Here is a 17488-nt window from a genome sequence, read left to right as displayed (position 1 = left end):
CTGGCTCCTTAGGTTGCTAAATGCTATGTCAAATTAAAATAGTATTCTTCATTTATTTGTCTCATATTATGCTTTAAGAAAGATCATGGAATTGATATTAAATCGAGACCTTATTACGACTTGAAATAGTCTAAAAAGCTCTACTCCTTAATTAAGACGTATTTTCACCAAGCTATCCATCCAAATTAAATCAAAACAAATAAAACAAAAATAAAAAATAAAAAAATTCCAAAGATGCCTTATGATTGTAGTTTTGTTCCATCCTTCAAATTTCTTTAATCCTAAGCCTCCTTCCTTGGAACACATGCAGATTCGGCAGACAATTTTTTTTTTCCTTATAGATTTAACATCAATACCAATCCATCGATAGGACTTAAGTTTCTTCTTAATTTGATTAATAACCTTCCATGAGGAGATCAAGGATGCGGGTCTAGTATTAAATACTATAGGATGTAGCTTAGATGATTTTTTTTTTTAATTATAGATGAGCTTACATGTTAATCAAGCCTACGGTTCTAGGTAGTCGTAGAAGGTTTTCATTAGCATTTTGAAATGACTTTTAAGTGGGTAATCAAAATATGCATTTCAACATTTGGAAAGATTTGAGTTTCCTTCTAATTGAGCATATTAGAGTTCATTATAAAATATTAACAGTATAATTATGATACCACCGATGTCTTTCATTCAAAGCAATTGCGTGCAATTTCATTGTACGCTAAATTTGCTTTTGTACGCTAAATTTGCTTTCATGGGTCTCCTTTCGTGAAATAAAATTGATTTTTAGTCCTATTGGTCTACTAAATGAAGCACATTAAAAACTGGATGTCAAGTGTCAACCCTCAATCAAATCATTGAGAACTTATTACAACAAGCTAGTATATTGTATGAAAGTTAAGCTCAAGGGTGCTATATATGGTTTGGTTCTTAATGTTCTTAATGCGGACACTAATTTCATGGAATTAATATGCTATCAGTGTCCAATTGGTCACAGGTTCTTTAATTTTGATTCCAAAAGAAAATCCCGTTTTTGACAAAGTTAATACTCTTTATTTGAAAATTAATTTTTGGAGTACACTAACTCATGTATAACAAAACGACAAGTGAACAACCAAGCTGGTATTGATTTCACCAAATTGTGGTCGCCACTCGCCACCATACCAAAACGCGAAAAGGAATTACAGAAGGGAGTCTCTTACTCTATACCAATAGGGGAGATTTATTTTGAAATGTTTGTACAAACTTCAAATAAAAAAAAATAAAAAAAATTATAAGGAAAAAAAAAATTAAACAAGAGTATGAGCTTCTTTTTTTCTTCACCAAAAATCTGGAGAGGATTGTTTACCTATATAATAAAACCTGCATCAAAATAAGGGTCACATTTCCCTCCTTTTATTGCTTACACGAAAATGCATGAATAGCTAGCGTTTTAAATTGCACGATGTAGCTCATTAAAGTTGTCTCAAACCCATCAACTGATCCTTACTAGTCTCGTTTGGCCCAAAGTTATTTCCTTTATAACATACAAGAGTTCAAATACCATCAAGTATTACAATTGAAGAGAGAGAGAGAGAGAGAGAGAGAGAGAGAGAGTTTTTATTTTATTGAATGTGAATTTTGAGAATTCTACCGAATTCTACCGTTAGATTATATTTTTTTCTCATACTTTAAATACTTGCAAAATTTCAAAATGATCTAAGATCAATAACTATGTCATCAATCAAATGTTTACCACTTTAAGTTTTTGTAATTTAAAATTGTGCATAAAAGATAAATTTCTAAATCAAATAGTAAAGAAGTATCCAATTGGTACAAAATTTGGTATGCATTTTAAGAACATAGAAAACATATATTCCAACAGTGAGATTCTTAAAATTTTGATCCATTTTAAAGTAATCAGATATATGTATGACCAAGTTAAGTTTAGTATAACTCTAAGCAATGGTATATCACTTAATAATTTTGTATTTATTTTAATATTTTAAAAATCGCAATATTAAATTATATGTTCTCTATGTTCTTAACACTCATGTCAAATTCTGTACGAATCAAATACTGTTTACTATTCAATCCATAACTCATATTTTATACATAATTTTAAAATACAAAAACTTGAAATTTACACTTTTTATAGATGAGATAGTTATTGATCCTAAATCATCTTAAAATTTTGCAAATATCGAGAGTATAAGAAGAAAATGTATTTCTCTTATTAAAAGAGTCTTATATTGTTATATATTGTTATAAGTCTTGACGTCCCTTGTAACCATCAAAATTTATTTACGAATAGTGTAAAATGGTATAAATATACTATATTGATCTAAATATGCCATAAAATAAAATTTTCACAAATATTGTAAGTAAATTTTTAATTTGAAATAAAAGAAGAGGGAAAATTAAGTATTTTGACATTATCTTAACCAACACGGCTACATGGTACGTGGATAGTATTGCTGGCCAAAGCATCACTATTTCTCTAACAACGACCATCATTGACTTCCCACCTAAAATACGGCTAGGCAATTGTATTGTACATAAACCTTACCTACTAGCTAAAGCTGTTCAGCCTTACACCACTGTATTATATGGCTGCTGCCGTTGCACGGTTTATTAACAGGCCAACCGATAATTAATGTGCTGAGAGAGAGTGAGAGAGAGAACTGGCTGGAATTTTGGGAGAACAATAATTTTTTAGGGGTCCAGTGTCCACCAATCCAATTTTACTCTGGTGATATGTTTAATGGTCCTACCAAAAGAGAAAAGAGAAAAAAAAAATACATGTTATATAAATAAAATGACATGTTTTGTAGACTAGAAATATGAATGAATGTATTATAAATTTACACTTAATACTATTTTTTCAATTTTAGTTTTAAAAAACTTCTTTTGCTGAAAAAAAAAAAATTAACAAGTATTGGTAATAAATTCTATAATACATGCATTTGAAAAAGAATTTAGGAATTTTATATAATCAATATTAATTGTATTACAAGTTCGAATATCACTATGATTATTCTCATTGTTATTTTTTCATTGTATTATTTCATTATATTCTAATTCTGTTTTGATAAATTCTTGTTAATTTGTGAGGTTTTTCTTTCATATATATATATATGTGTGTGTGTGTGTGTGTGTGTGTGTGTGGGGTGGGGGAGAATAGTTCTAGAATATATTTCTAGTATATAATCAAAATTATCAAAGACACCATTACAAATTCATTTAATAACTTAATCATCTAACAATCTCAATTTAGCAAGAAGACCACCAATTTAATACAAAACTTGAGGAATTAATACTAACCAAATCAAGATTAAATTTACGTAGAGAGTCAAGTATCATAGTTCTTGTATAAAATTTAACAAAAATAGAAAAAAAAATTATTTATTTATATAATAAAATGAGTTTTCATTAACCTTGAGTAATGTAATACATGGTGAAAGAAAATTGAAATCTAATTTTCAAATTTGATTTTTGTGTAAAGAGAGAGAAGTATTATTTGGTATGTGACCATGTGAAATTGGATGACTAATAATTCGATCATATAATTTTTTTTATTAAACAATTTCAGATTTCAAATGAGTTAGATTTTTGTTATCTCACAAATTAAGCCTTAAGTGAGGGAGCTCATCTATTATTATTATTATTATAAAAAATTAATTATTAATTTAAAATTTTGGACCCATTTTCTATTGGGGCCCTAGGCAATGGCCTATGTTGCCTTGCCCAAGGGTCCCTACCAAAGTAAAACTTTACAAAACCCAAATTATAAAGGAGTAAGTGTGCATTTGGGTTAGAATGAAAAATGAAAATTATTTCACTATTTATCTTATTTTTATTACTATTCATGGGTTCCACTACACTTTTTGGCACTATTCATAGATCCCACTGTATTATTCAACTAACTTTTACCTTTATCTACAGTACTTTCAGTAATAATTTTTCAGTTTATAAGCGGTATCCAAACACACTCTAAGTATTGTATGAGATGGTTTTATGAGACCTATGTCTCAATGACATTTGGGTCCCGCGAGGACCCATATGTCATTGAGACATAGGTATCATGAGACTGTCTCATACAAGAATTTTCCATTATAAAGATATATAGACATACTCACATTCACATACATGCAAGCTCATACGGAGTTATGTATATATTTGCTATTAACTTGAAATTGTGAGTGAATTTTTTCTTATTTTGTTAGAGATAACTAAACTATAAAATAGTAGTAAAATTTTCGACTTCTTTTTAGATTTTCTGATATCATGCATCTTGGTTAGATATTGTCTTTTCTATAAAATTAAATATATCATACAATATTGATTAATTAGAAGATCTATAAGTTTTATATAAAGAATTGAATTTAAATCAAGTAATTATATAGAAAAGTCTAATGCATTCTTAGCTTTATTCACGTGCTATGAAATAATTTGTACTCTATTGAAACTTTTAACTTCTTAAAATAAACTTTTGAAATTTTATTTCGAAAAATAACTTTACTTACCATTCACAATGCTAACAAACTTGTGGAATATATCAAATTCTGAGCATATATAACAATTATTTGTAACCCAAATAACAAAATAAATTCTCTCTTTTTTGGAAACCATCGTTCTAATTAATCTCTAATTAAAAAAAAAAGCTCAACTTTCTTTTGCAATTGGCATCTTATGTGACTTGCACTCTTTCTTGTCTCACAAAAAAAATCAAAATAACAAGAAATTGAAAAAAAATTGAGTATTTAAGAAAATTACAAAAAATCAGAATATTGAACACATAGTCCAAAAAGTGCATTTTGGAACTAGGTTGACAAAACCTAAAACTGTTTGGAGGAAATTTCTTTAGCTACATGTCTTAAATATAATTTTGTTAGAACTACTAAAGAGTTTTCATTTATTATTTTTACCCAAAAAAAAAATTTGAATTTGAGCGGGACTTTTATTAAACTTGTATAATCTATTTGTAATGTTGCCATTTTTTTTTTTATGAGATACTACAATGTTTCAAAGTTTTTTTTTTTTTTTAAGCCTAGTTTTTTTTTAGGGGGCTAATCATAATTAAAAAAAAAAATTGTTTTGAAAAATAAAACTATAAGAACTGAATTTGGATTTGACCCAATATAGGATTGGGTTTTGGCCCAATGAGCCCAAACAATAAATTTATAGAGCGTGGGTGAAAGAACTAGTTCTATTGAGTAAGAAAAACAGTAACAGTTGTTTTTTAAGAGAATCAAACACAAGTAAGGTAAGAAAATTTGTCCTCGGTACAGTCCAAGGAGCTCTGTTATAATGTCAAGTTTATAATCAAGGTTACAAGAGTTAAAAGGATTATTACAAGGATTTCTTTTTTTTTCGATCCCCTCTTTTTGGCCACCTTTCCATGCTATATACTATAATTTTTGGTATCATCCCCACCGTACACGTGTAGGTTAGATTCTAGGAACTCCTTTTATGAGATACTACAATGTTTCAAAGTTTTTTTTTTTTTTTTTTTTTTTTTTTTTTTTTTTTTTTTTAAGCCTAGTTTATTTTTTTAGGGGGCTAATCATAATTTAAAAAAAAAAATTGTTTTGAAAAATAAAACTATAAGGACTGAATTTGGATTTGACCCAATATAGGATTGGGTTTTGGCCCAATGAGCCCAAACAATGAATTTATAGAGCGTGGGTGAAAGAACTAGTTCTATTGAGTAAGAAAAACAGTAACAGTTGTTTTTTAAGAGAATCAAACACAAGTAAGGTAAGAAAATTTGTCCTCGGTACAGTCCAAAGAGCTTTGTTATAATGTCAAGTTTATGATCAAGGTTACAAGAGTTAAAAGGATTATTACAAGGATTTCTTTTTTTTTCGATCCCCTCTTTTTGGCCACCTTTCCATGCTATATACTATAATTTTTGGTATCATCCCCACCGTACACGTGTAGGTTAGATTCTAGGAACTCCTTCTTGTCCCATCCAACACCTCCCAGAACCTTCAACTAGCAACTGTAAGGCTGCTTCACCACTATTCAGGTATCACCTTCACATTAATGCGGCTAGAGAGTTAGTTGGGACACATTTAATGTGGAGGTAGCAGCTTTTGTAGATATTTGTTGCCTTCCTCTACTCCTCTCTGATCCAATGTCTGATTTCTAACTGTGATGCAACGTTGAAGGATGTTCAGGACGACAGGACATTCCTACTAACCTCGGATCCACATTTCCGATATAACTTTTCTCTTTGGACATATTTTGGACTATCATGTACAATCATTATCTCTTCCTCTTCTACCGTTCCCATAATAACATTATTTGACCATCCTCGGATAAGTAAATATCCTCAGACTGAGCCATAGGCCCAATATGTACAGTTTTAATAGTACATTCTGGCTAACTGGCCCCCACAAAACAAATAACTAAAAATTTGGTGGGGTTAGGGACCATGACCCTCCATTATCTCAATGTAGATCTTTGTTGTCCTCCTTTGTTTTATTGAATTTTCTATTTAAACAAATATATATATATATATATATATATGAGTAAAAGTTTCATGCAAAAAGGAGTGTGCCTCTGAAGCAAAACTAAGAGGGAATTAAGGTTCTATTTGGTTGGAATGACAGAAAAGTGAGATGATAGAAAAATGGAAGGATATAAATTTTTTAAAATCTTCCACCATGTGGGTTTGGCACATAGAAGATATGAGAAGTTGTATGATAGAAATTAAATTACTAATATACCCTTATTATAGTTTAAAATAATAGGGTAAGAGCATCTCCAATAGATTAGCTAAATCTATATTTTGGAGAGTAAGCCCAAAAAACTAGCTCCAACCGATTCTCCACATGCAAAACTTTTCCAATTTTTTTTTGAAGTTGCTACAGTTGTTCTCTTGATCTAGAGAACACTGTAGCAACTCTAAATGAATTTTTCTACTTAAAAAATTCATACATCTCAATAAATACATAAAACAATTCTCTCTCTCTCCTTTCACAACTACAAACACAATGGATACAAACACAACAATCTTTCTCTCAAACATCTCTAAACTCAAGCATAATCAGATTATCATAATACAAACTCAAAAACACAATTTTAAAATTAATCAAATCATTAAAAAAAATAAAATAAATAAGAAGAAGATAGAAGACAAAAGCCATTTGACCTATCTAGATTGCGTTGGGGATAAAGATGAGCGATGACACAGTGACCCATCTCTCTTGTTCTTTCTCTCTATGCCTTTTTTCTTTCTTTTCTTATCGCATAGAGAGCTAGTGAATGTTCTGGAATCAAGTTAAAAAAAAAAAGGAAAAAAAGAAAAAGAAAAAAGAGAGAGCCGGAGAAAGAAAGAGAGAATGAGAGCTGGATTTGCTAGAATGTTCTTGAATGAGGGAGAAAAAGAAAATAAAAGAAAGGGGGGGGGGTGTGGGATAGAGATAGGACACTGGACACGTGTGTGGAGGAGACAAACAAGAAAAAAAAAGAAATGAAACGTATGGATGGAAATGAAATAAAAGAAAGGAAAAATAATATAAAGAATAAAAAATCCTAATTGAGAAATGTTACCATAATATTTTTACAATATTTTCACAATAAATTTTAAGTAATATATTGTTATTAGTTAATATTGGTGAGTAAAAAAATAATTTTAATGGTGGGTTCAAATTAGAATTAGTAACAACTTTCCACATAAATTTTGCTATAAAAGTATTGCGAAAAATATTGTGGACGTAATACTTCTCATTGAAAAATATAGTTGTTAAAAAAATAAAAAATAATGAATAAATAATGAAAGAATAAATAATATTTAAATGAGATAGAGAAATGATAGAGAATCTGTTGGAAGATATATTTGAAAAAGTAGGTCATTGTTCACTGTCCAAACAGTACAACAATTTGGAGAAACTATTGAAGATGCCCTAATAAGGGTAGTAATGTCTTTATAACTTTACATCTACTTTTTCTCTCTCTTTTCTCTCCATTTTGTGGGACTAGGTGGAAAATTACCCACCGATTTTTCATCTCCTCCGTTTTCTCTTATCCACCAAACAACGAAAAACACCTATTTTCCTCCCCCCAATTTCATCATTCCCCTTTTCACCCCAACCTAACATAGCATAAAGGTTTGCTCAACGAAGAAGAATATGTGCTAATTAAGCTAAGTCTTAGTCAATTAAAAAAACAGATATAGATAATCAGGTATAGGTCTTTCATTTTCCTAGCAAAAATAATAATAATAATAATAAAGGTTTCTCTTTCTTTTGTTGTTGTTGTTGTTTGTTTGTTTTTTTTTTTTTTTAATTAAATATTTTTGCTGGAAACATGATCAAGGGATCTAAGAGTTTTAAAGAAAAAAAAAAAAAAACGATAGATGCATTGAAAAAAAAAAAAAAAAAATTCCAAACTTGTTTCTTAGTTGTTTTGAGAATTTGCTCTTAAAAATAGTTTTTGGAGTGCTTTTCAACCTCAAAATCTATTTGTCACTTATTTTTATTTTATTTTTTTACTCACTCCTCTTCCAATAATAATAACAACAACAACAACGTTTTGTTTGTTTTGAAGTAATTTTTTTTTTTGAATTTTTTTTCCCATTTGTAGGTATTTAATTGCATTTAAAATATGGTCAAACTTATAAAATATTTTCCGTTGACTATAATTTATTTTTTTTAATTTTTTTATATAAAAAGTTGAAAAATGTTTTACCTTTAAAATTTTGGTAAATATTTTTACAAAAATACACAGTGACTTCCCCTCACCTCGTTTAGCAACTAGGTCACCAATCTGGTGGGCTGGATAGCCAAAGCTGGCAATTTGGTGGCCAAAGTTTCCACTCCAGCAACCGGTGATGGTGGTCTAGTCATCGGAGCCATGAATATTATTCAAACGTCTTGTGGGTGCTTAATATAGGTATAAATATTGATATTTGTAAAACCCATATAAATAAATTAATTACAGTGGAATTAAAAAAAAAAAAATTACATGCTCATAATGTTAGACAATCTCTTCCACACACATATAATATTACTAACAACAAAAATAAAATATTTGGAGAAACATTGATTCAATAGGAAAAGGGGTTCTACATTCAAATTAACTCAAGCTCAAATGTTAGATATTTAAATAAAAAAAAAAACATTCAATTGCACAAATCATTTTTATTTATTTACTTTTACTTCTACCTGGATTTGATAGTTGAAAATGATTTGAACTACTATTTGTTGGCATGCCCGGGAAAGGAATACCTATCAAATATTATAAGAGATTAAATTTTACTATTCAATAAAATTAATTTAATCTAATAACGTACATATAAACATAACACAAATACAACCTAGAAATAAAAAAGATGAAACCCTTGTTGTAGGATGGAATACAAAATTTGATAATTCTTAAATAATGAATAGATAAAGCATAAAAATTATAGAGGTTTATATAATGAATTTCATGAATTTAAAATTTCCTTTTATGAGAAATACATACTTGTAACGGCGTGGATGGTAGAGTGGGTTTGATAAAGCATTCTACCATGTATTTCACAAAATTCGAATTACATAAGTAATAAGAAAAAAAAAAAGAAAAAAAGAGAGTTAGATTTATAATTAACATAGAAATTATAAGAGAAAGAGAATTATTGATAATGGGGAAGAGAAAAAATTGATTAGAACAATATATAATGTTTCTATATAAAAAAAAAAAAGAAGAAGCTATGCGTAGGAATATATAAAAGAAAACACACAAAGTTTAGGCTCAAAAACTAAAAAAGGAAACAAAAGAATTTATTTATTTATTTAAAAGTAGCTTATGATGGTTACAAAGCTATGCCATAAAAAATTGTATTTATACGTTAAGGGGGAATTATTTTTTATATTAATAATTTTTTTTTAAGATAGAAATGATAGTAGACTTTATTTATGCAAAATCACGTTGTACAACTAGGAAAAGAAAATAATGATGTTCTTCTAACAGAAAAATGACTTCTTTTTATCAACAATTAAGTTTTATGTTTATCCAAAAAACCGATAAAGCAGTAATTGAGAAGTTGATAAGAATTGATGAATTGTTGTTTCTATATACATAAAAAGTTACTATAATTTGGTGAAGTCATTTGGTGTAACCATAGCTTCTAAGTCTTTACTACATTTTGATGAAGCCACTTAGCTTAGTCACGACTTCTAATCACAACTTTTTTGATACAATATAATATGATATAGTATGACAAATCGAAAGATTATGAGCCTGACCAAAGTTCAAGTTGACTTGGACAAAAGTTAACCATAATTATTAATCTCTCTTTTTTTCTTTTTATAAATTTTATTTTACATATAATTAGGGGTAAGTGATAATCTAGTGGTTATTGGATTATTTGTGATGTCGAATTTCATGTATATTTATTTAAAAAATATTGTGGATTCCAGTTAATTCGATTTGTAAATTTTTTTATCATCGAATAAGAGATATTATATCTATGATTCAGAATCTATTTATATGAAATACTGATTGATGCCTTGCATTGATAAATATAAATTATCATAAATTAAAACATCATAAGTTAAAATTTTATTGTATCAATAAAAAAAAAATTATATAGAGGACTTATTATTTTCAATTTTTGTATTTATAAAACTAATCTTGTTGTCAAATTAAAATTGATTTAATGATAAGATAAATTAAATATAAAGACACTTCATTTTCAAAATAAAATATCAAATAATAAAAATTTAAAAGTGAGAAAAAAATCAAATTCCATAAAATTAAGATTCATGTTTTACTCAAACTATAACTATCAAAATTCATCTTCTCAATTAGCAATGTAAAATTATTTTCCTTTACAAATGGTCTCAAAAAACGATTTAAAAAAAATTATTTTTATGTATTTATATATATGTGTATATATATATTTTTTAATGAGGGAGAATGATTACTCTCTTTGAAAAAAGAAAAAAAAAAAATAAAGGATCTAAATATGATTCTAGTACATTAAATTTTAATAGGTTTTAATAATTAATATTTGTTTGCACATGTAAAAATATCTGATTAAGAATGTGGGTCCCGATGTTATAATCAAAAGCTAAATAGTCATTGTGGGTGTGCAGGATAAGTAGCTAAATTCAGAAGATCGGGGTCCCACTTGAAATGGTAGAGCTTAAGTTTGACTTTTGGGCAAATCTTTACCTTGTAGAGTGTGTAAAGGAACCAAACCAAGACAAGAGTAAAATGATGAGAGAGAAACTTAAAAATAAAAATAAAATAAAAGGAAAGCAGGGGCCAGAGGGAGTGAGACAAGGAAATATTATGAGGAAACCAAACGGAGAAAAAAAAAAAAAAAAAGGATAGTTTTGTCATAACACGAAATCCCGCCGGGTAATGTCAGAAACGGTCGCCGGCGACATCGTCCTCATAATAAATGATGTATTGGTGCACACCTGGCCGAGAGAGAGAGAGAAAGACTGTTTGTGTGAGAATTTAAAAGCCCAGACTCCGTGTTATCAGAGGCAATGCTTTTAAAATCCATCAGTTACATTTTTATTTATTTATTTATTTATTTTTGAGATAGATAGATACTACTTATATAGACTTATAGTTGGTGCTACTGCGTAAGGAGTAAGGAGAGGTGAGAGAGAGAGAGAGGGTGGCTGGTCAGGTCTACACTCTACTACACTACTACTGGGTCTATACACTATCTCTCTCTCTCTCTCTCTTTCTCTTTCTCTTTCTTTGCTTTTTTCTTACTTAATTACGCCCCCAAGATTTCGTCTGTTGTGTTATTTGTGAGAGAGAGAGAGAGAGTGCACCTTAACTCACTCTCCAAAATCATGCCGATATATAATCTTTGATACTATTATATATTCCTTTTAGCCGTTTCTCTTTTTCAAGTTTTCATCATCAAATTATAAATATAAAAAAAACAAAACGGTTCATGGGGTTTGTGATTTTTGAAAGTGTTTTTTAGTATTATTTGACTTCTCTTATTATATGCTGTCTCTGTGTCTTCATTTCCTTATAAACGAAGCATCGCCCAAAATTCTTGTCTTTCTTTCTTTGTTTGCTTGCTGTCTTTTTTGTTTAATGGGGGAGAATAGCTGATTCACACACACTTTGAGAGTGGGAGTGTGTTGTTGTTGTACTTGTAGTGAGAGAGCTTATTAGCCCTAGCCAAGTCTATATCTATACTATACATATATATACGTATATAGATATAGATATGGAGTTCGGCGGAGGAGGTGGCGGTGGGGACCACCACGATGCCTCCTCCGAAGGTAGGAGGAAGAAGCGCTACCATCGCCACACTGCCCACCAGATTCAGAGACTCGAAGGGTAAACCTTGAAGTTCTTATTTCATAGCGCTCTTGCATTATAGCTTTCTATAACTTTCTTTGTTTGATTGCTTTTTTTTTTTTTTTTTGGTTGCCTTGGCTTTGTTTGTTTTTGTTTTTGGTTTATGAATGATGATGGGGTTTCTTGCTACTTTCTGAGTCTATCTTTGTGATTTTTGGAATGAAGGATGTTCAAGGAGTGCCCTCACCCAGATGAGAAGCAAAGGTTACAGTTAAGTAGGGAGTTAGGCTTGGCTCCTCGCCAGATCAAATTTTGGTTCCAAAACAGGAGGACCCAGATGAAGGTATATATTGCTAATACTCCCTCTCTTTCTCACTTTCCAATAGATTTTAGTATTTTTTTTTTATGTAGTATATGCATGCCTTATTGGCTGCCATTGCTATTCAGGCTCAACATGAGAGAGCTGATAACTGTGCCCTTCGGGCAGAAAACGATAAGATCCGTTGTGAGAACATAGCAATCCGAGAGGCACTTAGAAATGTCATCTGCCCCTCTTGCGGGGGCCCTCCGGTTACCGAAGATTCCTACTTTGATGAACAAAAACTCCGAATAGAGAATGCCCAATTGAAAGAAGAGGTAATCTACTTCAACTTGTGTATTATTTCATTACTTTCTCTCTCTCTCTCTCTCTCTCTCTCTCTTTAATTTTTATTTTTACGGTATTTATTTCAATTATTTTGTTCATCTACTCGATTGTGTCTTAGTTTTTTCTTTGGTATATTATTTTGCAGCTTGATAGAGTATCAAGCATTGCGGCCAAGTACATAGGAAGGCCAATTTCTCAACTCCCACCAGTACAGCCCATCCCTATTTCTTCATTGGACTTATCAATGGGAAGTTTTGGAGGGCAAGGGATTAGTGGACCTTCTCTTGATCTTGATCTTCTTCCGGGGAGTTCATCGACTCTACCAAGTTTGCCGCCTTTTCAGCCCGCTTGCCTTTCGGACATGGACAAGTCCCTCATGACAGATATTGCTGCCACTGCCATGAACGAATTACTAAGGCTTCTTCAAACCAACGATCCCTTGTGGATGAAGTCCCCGACTGATGGGAGGGATGTTCTTGATCTTGAAAGCTATGAAAGGATTTTTCCAAGGGGTAATGCTAACTTGAAAAACCCCCACGTGCGGATTGAGGCTTCCAGGGATTCATGCGTTGTTATCATGAATGGTTTAGCATTGGTTGATATGTTTATGGACTCAGTAAGTTCCTTCTATCCTTGTCAGTACACACAAACTAGTAAGTATTAATTGGAATCCCCAAAGCTTTAACCTTTTAAGACTGTATCTAATAAGTTATAACTTGTTTGAGTTTGCAGAACAAGTGGGTGGAGCTATTCCCCACAATTGTCTCAATGGCAAGGACTTTAGAAGTGATATCATCCGGAATGATGGGTAGTCATAGTGGCTCTTTGCAACTGGTACTGGGAACTTTCTTTCCTGGTTTCAATCCTAATTATATACGGTACAATCATGTTTGAAGATTTACTCACATGAAAGTTATTATTAATTGCAGATGTATGAAGAGTTGCAGGTGCTTTCACCGCTTGTACCTACTAGGGAGTTCTATTTCCTCCGTTACTGTCAGCAAATTGAGCAAGGGTCGTGGGCAATTGTAGATGTCTCTTATGATATCTCTCGTGATAACCAATTTGCTTCTCAATATCGATCTCACCGGCTTCCCTCTGGATGCTTGATTCAGGACATGCCCAATGGGTATTCCAAGGTTGTCAAATTAGTCATTAAATGTGTTTACTCCTCAGGTAGTTCCATAAGCATTAGTGTAATTTACTCATACCCTCATCTCAAATGTGGGAATATAGGTTACTTGGGTGGAACATGTGGAAATTGAAGACAAAACTCCAACTCATCGGCTCCACAGAGATCTTATTCATAGTGGATTGGCATTTGGAGCTCAAAGATGGCTTGCTACTCTTAAGAGGATGTGTGAAAGGTTTGCTTGTCTTATGGTGACGGGCACTTCTACTACTCGGGATCTTGAAGGAGGTAATTTCAGCAACATATTCTGAATAAATGCTTAATTTTGTAGCCTTGTTTTGAACCTGTTACATCGTGTATGCTCTACTTCCAGTAATTCCATCAGCCGATGGCAAAAGAAGCATGATGAAACTTGCCCAAAGAATGGTAAACAATTTCTGTACAAGCATTAGCACATCAAACGGCCACCGGTGGACCACACTTTCTGGGTTGAATGAGGTAGGAGTTCGAGTGACTGTCCATAAGAGCACGGATCCTGGCCAACCCAATGGTGTGGTTCTTAGTGCAGCTACTACTATTTGGCTTCCAATTTCCCCCCAAAATGTCTTCAATTTCTTCAAGGATGAAAGAACTAGACCACAGGTATGTGTATAATTAAATGTTGGATGTCAATCTGTTATATGATCATTAAGTGTGAATTTATTAAGCATATCGATGAAATTAATTTCCTTTCCATATAGTGGGATGTTCTCTCCAATGGCAATGCGGTGCAGGAGGTTGCTCATATAGCAAACGGGTCACATCCTGGAAACTGCATATCTGTTCTTAGAGTAGGTGTTTGAACTTTGAATTGGGTTTTGGTTTCATTTCTCATTTTGTTTTTGTTTTTGTTTTTGGGAGGAATTAAAATGTAGTCCATTAATTTTGTTACGCTATGAAATTCCATGAGCAGGCTTTAAACAATAGCCAGAACAATATGTTGATACTTCAAGAGAGCTGCATGGATTCGTCAGGTTCACTTATTGTGTACTGCCCGGTTGATCTACCAGCTATAAACATAGCAATGAGCGGTGAAGATCCTTCCTACATTCCTCTACTACCATCAGGGTTCACCATATCACCAGACGGTCGAGCCGAGCAGGGAGATGGTGCATCCACGAGCTCTAGCACGCACGGGCACGGTAGGTCAGGTGGTTCACTAATTACAGTAGCATTTCAGATACTTGTGAGCAGCCTGCCATCAGCTAAGCTTAACTTGGAGTCGGTGACAACTGTTAATAACCTTATCGGCACCACTGTCCAGCAAATTAAGGCTGCCTTGAATTGTCCTAGTTCCTAATGACTCTGCTTCATCTGCTACACCAACTGTTTTTGGCTCGACCATCCTTAAATATACTGATCAGTCAGGTTCTCAGTCTCTTTGTGCTGGAGGGTATTCAATGCTGGAAAAAGTATATGGGGTTAGTTGGGAATTTGAATGCCCTCTCATCAAGAGCTGAAGCTGATTATTTACTGCTGCTGTGTTTTGCTGCCAAGGTGCATTACATTTTACACCAACTACAATTTTTAGTTTTTTGGGCGAGGCTTTTTGCTTCTTTTTTTCGGTTGTTGTTTTGCTATATTTACCTTGGAAGAGTAGTCTTAAAAGAGGGAGTCAAGAACGCACCATACTTGTATTTCCTGTTGGTTTTTCTCTCACCTTTTACCCTTTTTTTCCTTTGCATTCCCCATCTCTCTTTTTTGTCACTGTACAACACCTCAAGAAAAAAGTATGGTTCGGGTATTGACTTCTGTTCATGGACTTCTCTTAATTCATGTATGAATTAATATTATTCTTGTCTTTTATCTATTCTTGTTACAAAACTCTCTCTCTCTCTCTCTCTCTCTATCTCTCTCTATCTCTCCAATAAGAAAGGTTGGGGTCAAACATTGAAGTTTGAAGGTTAACGTGTAGTGGGCTCCGTGCTCTTTTCTTAGACAAAAGTACTCCAAACGAAATTAAAAAGATAAATAAATAAATATTATTTTTTATTTTTTGCATTTGTCTTTCACATTTTATAGGGAAATGCCTTTTTTTATTCTTTATTTTTAATTATTAAATTCATAATAATGCTACAACGACATACCTGACAAAACCCGTAGCGGTTGTTAGAGCATCCATTTCTGGATTTACAAACAATCCGACTACGGACACCCAAACCCAAGCCCTCACCCAAATTTATTTGTTTATACTAAAAAACCACATTTTCAAAACTACAATTTCCATCTAACTACTTTCAAATATACCAGCATCCAAATTTATTTGTTAATACATTTAATTAAAAAAAAGGATAAAGCTTGTGTCCAGTGCAAAAATGCACTGGACACAAGCTGTATCCATTAAAAAATATTCATCATAATTATTTTTATTTTTATTTTTTATTTTTTTAATACAGAGAGGAGAGATAGAAAGTTTGAATAATAGAAGAAAAAAAAACTATACAAAACACAACGCTCTCCAAATTTGTTGAACACTACGGCGTTTTGCAACAATTTGAGAATCCGACGTGAGACATTTTTATTGGTATGCTCACATCTAATCCCAAAAAAAAAAAAAAAAAAAAAAAACCAAATTGAGAGGTAAAATGTATGTGTGTATATATATATATAAAATCAGACTAAGATACTTGTAAGGACACGATTCGTAACGAACCGTAACAGTGTTGGGTTCGCACGTAAAAATGCCCAAACAATATCATTTGTAGAGCATGGGTTTGAAAGGCTAGGCCTCGGTCACCAGGCGGTGGGTTTTTTGTGATATCCATACATGGTTAAGTCGTCTTCGCCCCTGGAGTCTTTCTCCTAGAGGCGGGCTAGGAGGCTCTGGTTTTTGGCCATTTTTCCTAGCCTCTGCTATGAATTGCTTACTTTTCCTTTTATATTAGCCTGTGTTTTTTTATCCTTCGTCCACGTGTAGGATCGACATTCCAAGACTGATACTTGTCCCATCAGCCCATACCCGGAGTGGTTGGGGGTGGTTGAAAAAGCTGGAGAGTATGGCTCTGTCAGGTGCAGAGTATTAAATGGCAGTAAGGGCAGCTTTCCCTGGTCGTTACACTTTCCAGCATACCCTTTTTTATTGGCACAGATATTTTAGATTTTTTCCCAAGTTGTTTTTATACCATTTTTGGCCTTTCTTTTTGTGAGATCTTGGACATGCCGAGGACTGAATCGTCCTCGGCCGTGTCCCAAGGCTATTTCGTACTTGTATTGCCGAGCCCGGACCATTACCTTCCTCGGCTTAGGCCTTTGGACCCCAACGAGTAAATGGGCCTAGCCCACGAATTATTGGCCCCACAATACTGATAAGAGATTTTACACACTTTTAAAATACTCTACATCCTGTTCTATATCCTCTCCATTCTATTAAAATATTCATTCTCATTTTCTCATTTTCACTATTCAAAACATTACATCTACCACCCAAA

General features: G+C 32.1%; 1 protein-coding gene across 1 annotated transcript; it reads left to right on the top strand.

Moving 5' to 3' along the window:
- The first annotated feature begins 11451 nt into the window (after window positions 1-11451).
- Window positions 11452-15870, top strand: LOC115965640 (homeobox-leucine zipper protein HDG11-like). Its single transcript, XM_031084903.1, has 10 exons — window positions 11452-12282; window positions 12469-12586; window positions 12691-12879; window positions 13035-13505; window positions 13622-13723; window positions 13819-14028; window positions 14126-14309; window positions 14395-14663; window positions 14762-14851; window positions 14974-15870. Exons 1-10 carry the CDS (start codon window positions 12170-12172, stop codon window positions 15358-15360), a joined length of 2133 nt encoding a protein of 710 aa, XP_030940763.1. The 5' UTR covers window positions 11452-12169; the 3' UTR covers window positions 15361-15870.
- Window positions 15871-17488: the final 1618 nt, after the last annotated feature.

The sequence above is a fragment of the Quercus lobata genome, chromosome 10 (genome assembly GCF_001633185.2).
Source record: "Quercus lobata isolate SW786 chromosome 10, ValleyOak3.0 Primary Assembly, whole genome shotgun sequence".
Lineage (NCBI taxonomy): Eukaryota > Viridiplantae > Streptophyta > Magnoliopsida > Fagales > Fagaceae > Quercus > Quercus lobata.
The sequence above is the reverse complement of the archived record's forward strand: the minus strand, read 5'-3'. Positions and strand labels throughout refer to the sequence as shown.

What these genes read in the sequence shown, in the direction of transcription:
- LOC115965640 (XM_031084903.1), top strand. Translation starts at nt 12,170, where the DNA reads ATGGAGTTCGGCGGAGGAGGTGGCGGTGGGGACCACCACGATGCCTCC. An exon ending in TTGATATGTTTATGGACTCA is followed by an intron (nt 13,506 to 13,621) that starts GTAAGTTCCTTC and finishes TTGAGTTTGCAG; the next exon opens with AACAAGTGGGTGGAGCTATT. An exon ending in TGCCCAATGGGTATTCCAAG is followed by an intron (nt 14,029 to 14,125) that starts GTTGTCAAATTA and finishes GTGGGAATATAG; the next exon opens with GTTACTTGGGTGGAACATGT.